The sequence below is a fragment of the Primulina eburnea genome, chromosome 10 (genome assembly GCF_022965805.1).
Source record: "Primulina eburnea isolate SZY01 chromosome 10, ASM2296580v1, whole genome shotgun sequence".
Classification (NCBI taxonomy): domain Eukaryota; kingdom Viridiplantae; phylum Streptophyta; class Magnoliopsida; order Lamiales; family Gesneriaceae; genus Primulina; species Primulina eburnea.
Window position 1 is genome coordinate 37,266,865 of NC_133110.1, and position 6,209 is coordinate 37,273,073.

General features: G+C 35.1%; 1 protein-coding gene across 1 annotated transcript; it reads right to left on the reverse strand.

The window, feature by feature from the left end:
• Positions 1–770: 770 nt before the first annotated feature.
• On the reverse strand, positions 771–2,431 carry LOC140803457 (uncharacterized). The gene is made up of 3 exons (XM_073159347.1): positions 1,565–2,431; positions 1,305–1,477; positions 771–1,223 (listed from the first exon to the last, which is right to left on the reverse strand). Exons 1-3 carry the CDS (start codon positions 1,874–1,876, stop codon positions 992–994), a joined length of 717 nt encoding a protein of 238 aa, XP_073015448.1. The 5' UTR covers positions 1,877–2,431; the 3' UTR covers positions 771–991.
• Between the last annotated feature and the right edge of the window lie 3,778 nt (positions 2,432–6,209).

The window sequence follows — 6,209 nt, forward strand, 5'->3', positions numbered from 1 at the left end:
TAAGAGAGAAAAAATTTAAGTGAGTAGTGTTGGTGAAATGGATCTGAAATGCGGATATTTATAGACAATTTGCGACAGTTTTTGATTTAACCGTCGCTAATAACGACAGTTGTTTACCAAACTGTCGCTAAATTTAAATTTGCGACGGTCCGTCGCTAAAATGAGCGACGGTTATACAAAACCGTCGTAAAGTTTAAATCGGCGACGGTACATCCGTCGCTAAATTTAGCAACGAGTAGGAAAAACCGTCGCAAAATTTTATAAAAAAAAAATCAATGACAATGGTTTTTCTTTTACCATATATAAACAATAAGAAAAGACAACGGTTTACAAAAATCGTTGTCGTAGAACTAAAATAACCAATTGAAATCATCCTTTACAAAACACATATAGACAACGGTTTTTAAAACCGTTGTCGTAGCCTTAAAAAAAACCCTCATAGACAACGGTTTTTAAAAACCGTTGTCGTAGACATATTAAAGACAACGATTTTAAAGAAACTGTAGTCTATGAGCAGATTTTTTTAGACTACGACGACGGTAAAAGTAAAAACAAAACGGTTTTAATAAAAACTGTTATCTTTGATGTGTTGTTGAATTTGTGTTTTCTTGTAGTGCTAGCAATTGAAAAAACTAGCTAGTTCTTGCAAGATTTTCAAGAGCAACAATGGCCACTCCTATATCACGAATATCGCGTGGAAAACGAGATATGACATTTAGAGATGTTAGGAGCAAGTAACAATGCATGATATTTGATAATAGAGTTTAAAATATCGTAAAACGGCTAAACATGTTAATTCAACTATTATCCCACTTAAGTTATTAAACGACAAGCAATTGATCCCCGGCTGTCCTTGGTATAATTTGTTTACATTTGCATCCATGCAAAAAGCTGGAAAAACGATCTATATTAGGGTATAATTTAAACCAAACCCTCTTCTTGCGGCCGTAGAAAGGACGGCACAAACACACTACGGCATTACATAGCAATACTATGTACATATATAGCAGACTACATATATGGTAGTTAACATGGATGGAGGAAGAGGACTTAGATTCAAGAAGCTGGAGCTAGATGAGGCCAATGAGATCCATCTTGGTAAGTTCGATGTCGAGTGATTCGTGATCTTCACTTTGCATTGGCTTGCTTTTAGCTCCTCATCCTCGTCTTCATGATCCTCATCGGCATCCCACAGAAATCGGGCATATGAAGCTAGTACATAACTGCACGGACGTGAAAATTTGATAAAGAACTGGTGCAAGATCAGCTCTGAAAGAAAAAAATGTATCTATCTTAGAAAATACCAGTCATTGGGGTCAGATTTAACAGCTTGTTCAAAATAAGATTCAGCTCTGGCAGAATCCTTATGTGTCTGCCATATTAGATCAGCATAGAGAGACAACACATTCCCATCGTTTGGATTAGCTAGAATTGCTCTTCCACAGTACTCTTCTGCTTTTGTTAAGTCTCCCTTAACCTACAAGAATCAGAATAAAAAATGAGGCACAATTATGGAGTTAAAAACATATGCCCAAGATTGGAACTTTACTAAACTCTCACTCACCTCTTTCAAGAATTTAGCATAATTTGCTAACAAGAGAGGATTCCCAGGATTTGCCTTGATCATTGTCTCATAATAAGCTTCTGTAATTTCTGATCCATGCCAACTCCCCGGATCTTGAGAATCAGAACCCGACCCGTGATCCGACCGTCTCCCACCACCACAGATGCCACCGCCTTTGCTACCGCCACCACCCCCGCCACCCACCGCCACCGTCTGCGGCGTTTTCTTTCTCTCGGTTATCAAACACCCTTCCTCGACTCTCTCACCCGCCGCGGCACCCAACCCGGAGCTTGACAGCAGCATGTGCCCCATCTCCTGCTTTATCTTTAGCGGGATCGGTGCACCGATTCTCCGCAAGCTCTTCTTGAGCTTCGGGTCCGAATGATCTATTGCTGGTCGGGTGAGAGAACATCTCCCGATACTAATCTTCAAACGACGTCGCCATGCAGACTGATCGTGAGCGGGTCAACTGCGGGAAGACTAATGGCGATGTATCCAATTCCGGTGACGACAAAGCTGAATTCGGTTTCCATGAATTCAAAACTGGCATCGAAGAGCTTCTCAGCAACATAACTATCTTCAATGTTTTCTACTTTTCTTGAGACTGTTTAGTAAAAGAGTAGCAAGGCGGAGATCACCGTTTTGTAAGGAGGAGAGGAGTGGCGAGTGGCAATTTAAATGGCGGTACCATGGGAATGGACAAAGATTATCGAGGGGTTTGCTGTAACTTTACAGTGTGCTGAGGAAGACATAGAATCATGGGTGAAAACAATAGTTCACGTGGGAATTTCATAGGTGTCGGATTGGCAATGGCTATGGAGGTCTGCGGCGGGGCCAACTGCACAAGGTATAGGCCCGAGGAGGATGAAATGGTTGGTGGAGTAAATTCTTTAATATTTTGGGGAAATATATTAAGGCTTTTTGTGTGAAGAACTTATAGATTTATATGCATAAAAAAAAACTTTAATATAAAGATACGTACTATTCATTATCATTAACTTTATTAAAATACGATGCCGATAAAAAAAATACTAAAATACAATCAGTTACAAAAATATCATTATTTCGAAATTTCAAATGATTCTTTGAATAACTATCTACAATTGATATAAAAATCGACCGAATCGAAAAGTTAAGAAAATGGTGGCATAGAATGAGATTGTTGATTACGAACGATATAAGACACCATCCCTAGGGTTGAAAATGATTCAACTTATTCGCGAATAACTTGTGAGCCACTCGGTCAAATTCGACTTGGCTGGGTTCAGTTCGAGTAAACGAGTGTTTTTTAGATTCGAATTCGAATCTCAGTTATTTTTATTCGAGTATCTCGTTAGTATTAATTACATTTAGTACAATTTTTATGAATTAATACTCGATAAATTAATCACATGCATAAGATAATATTTTTTGTTTGTCTTGACTTAGGATAATGTGTTATATTAATAATTTTAATAAATTAATAAGATGGTAATTTTTTTGAAAGATGTTTGTATAAAATTATGATCCCGTCAATATCATACATTAATAATTCTCTGAAATCACATGCATAACTCGAACAATTTAGATGAATATGATTTTATTATTGTTTGTTTTCATTAAATTTAATCTTATTGTTATTTGTTTATATGATGAATTTTATTTTAATAGTCATGAATAAAATGAATATTATTTAACTATACAAACAACGGAGTGTGTCTCATGTGAGACCGTCTCACGGATCTTAATCTGTGAGACGGGTCAACCCTACCCATATTCACAATAAAAAGTAATACTCTTAGCATAAGAAGTAATACTTTTTCATTGATGACCCAAATAGAAGATCCGTCTCACAAATATAACTCGTGAGACCGTCTCACACAAGTTTTTGTCTAAACAACGAATATCTCTTAATTATTTTATAAATATATTTATAAATAATTTTTTTTAAAATTAATAAAATTTTATAATCTCAATTTTATTAATTTATAGAGATTTATTGTGTGTGTATATATATATTGTTTAGAAGTATGAAAAATAAGATATATTTTTGTAAATAGATGTTCAAGTCTAAGCTAAAGCTCAAGATATATACATTAAAATTCACACACACACACATTATTGTGTGTGTACACACACACACACATATATATATATATATATATATATATATATATATATATATTATTTAGAAGTATGAAAAATAAGATATATTTTTGTAAATAGATGTTCAAGTCTAAGCTAAAGCTCAAGATATACACATTAAAATTCAGACTTTCGACTTCGAATAATTCGGTAATATACACAAGTTGAGTTAAAGCATAAAAATATTACTCGATCGAATCTGTGTGTGCCTCTCTCCAAGACTGATTCAAGATGAAATTATAAAAAGACATTAAACAATATAATTATTATAATATTCGAGTTGACAGAGATTGTGATAGGATATGATTTGTCTGCGAGTGGTCAATTCAACTTTGACTTACTCGAGCGTCGTTGACACCAACGGTGCGCAATTAGCGGAAGGTTCAATTCAACTTTTCACCCCTTTTTTTTTTTTTTTGTAAGCCAACAATATTTTATTCATTTACCAGTTTTAGATCTTTTTTTTGGACTTTTTTTTACTATTTTAGATCTTTTTTTTGGACTTTTTTTACTATATTATATAATAATATTTATTATAGTATAAAAATGATAGAATCTAAACTTTAGTATCATTCGATGTGTTTATCTATATGGATCGAGCAATCTATTTTTTTACAAAAATTATGATAAATATACAAAAAAAAAAAAAAACTACATTAATTTCATCCTACTATTTTGGATACACAGGATAGTCGTTAAGCTTCTGAGTAGTTTTTTTCCTTTGGTTTTTGCCCCCGTCTTTGAATGATCCCTTAAATAGTTTTTTGTTATGTTGTTGAGGCTGAGGCTGATGCTGATGCTGATGCTGATGCTGAGGAGCCTAGTAAGACCTCTTGACTTGCATGTCGTTCTCAATGTCTCTGTGATTATGCTCAGTTGGTAAGGCTCTAGTCACAGAAACAGAGAAAGTTGTAGGACCAACCACACGAATATCACAGCGCAAGATCGGTCACAAATCATCTAGAAAGTGCCTCAAATTCTCTATTGGACTATCAACAATCATGGGCACAAAGTGACATCCTTACTCACTTCCTCACAAATTTCGTCACAGTGCAGTCTCCCTGTCTTAGCATCATAAACTCCCTAGTCAGCCGGGAGCGTGCATCATCTGTGAAGTACTTCAAATAGAACACTTCCTTGAAACCCTCCCAACTAAGGGTATCAAGTTTCACAATCACTTAAACTCTTTTCCAGCACAGTCTAGAATCATCTTTCAGCAAATAGGTGGCACATCTGACTCTATCGGCATCCTGCAATTCCATGAAATTAAAAATCACCTCTATAGACTTCATACATCCATCAGCCACCATAGGATCTGTAGTCCCTGCAAAGTCCTTGGGATCTTGCGAAAGCGTTCATAAACCGCTTTCGGTCTCGTCCTCCTTCCCATTTTGGCATTGTTCTCAGCGAGTTGTGCAAAGAACTAGGTAATGCCAGCAAGCATACGTGCTTGAAGATCTGGTGGTGGATGTGGAGGGGAAGCCCTATCCTCCTCACGAGCCCCACGATCATCGCGATCAACCATACATCTGAGAGGCGTACCGTTCCACAATCCAACCCAACACGTAACCAACATGCATGACTATAATATCCATCTAACATACTAAATGTGATTCAAAACTTAGACACGCAATTAAAGAAACTCGCACTTTAATACCTGTTACATTTAAAATTGTAAAAACTTATAGACTTGAGACATTACTTCTTGAGCTTTTCGCAACCAGCAGTAGACACAACCCTTAATCAAGATCTTGACACTAATTGTAACTACTCGTACTTAATTTACTACTTAAAATATGTTGAAAATAAAATTTTCGTTTTATTTAAATCAATAATTCTTAACTTTTGAATTTAATAAATGCTTAACTAATATTTTCGGAAACTTCAATTAATAAATCTAAAAAAATTCGAAATTTAAAATTATAAAAATTCTAATATTGATTATTTGAAGACATAAAAATGATTAATGTCAAACATTCATAAAATATTTCAAAACGGACCTAATAATGATTTGTTTATCAACCGCAAAAAAATAAATCAGAATAATAAATAAGTTTTAACAAGAATAAAAAAAACTCATAAACTGCAAGACCATCGCGCGTGCACTGCCTACGATCCGAGCTTGCTCACTGGTCATCACCTCCAGCCTCCTCAACAATGTCGTCTGTATCAATCAAGTCTAGTGAGTCTAAAGACTCGCATAAATCACGAGTAGAAAATACTACATAATAAAAGAAAATCATGCAAATTAAACATAATTGATACATAAAATAATATAGGCATAAATAAATACGACGTGACTTCCCTGCATAGATAATTTCATAAAACATGCGTGTTTCGTGCTTGACTTAACATAAACTTAATCATTTTGGGTAGAGTTATGCTAATTGAATGTTGCAACATAACATAATTCGTTTGATCAAATTAACACCATCGTGAATTCGTTTGATCAATTTAACACCATCGTGCTTGGCCGACAAGGATCACCACAGTTCTTGGACTAGATATTCAATATCAATCA

Coding starts and splice junctions, on each gene's coding strand:
- LOC140803457 (XM_073159347.1), bottom strand. CDS start 1,876: ATGGGGCACATGCTGCTGTCAAGCTCCGGGTTGGGTGCCGCGGCGGGT. Junction 1,478..1,564: donor ATGCTAAATTCTTGAAAGAG/GTGAGTGAGAGT, acceptor TGATTCTTGTAG/GTTAAGGGAGACTTAACAAA. Junction 1,224..1,304: donor AAATCTGACCCCAATGACTG/GTATTTTCTAAG, acceptor ACGTCCGTGCAG/TTATGTACTAGCTTCATATG.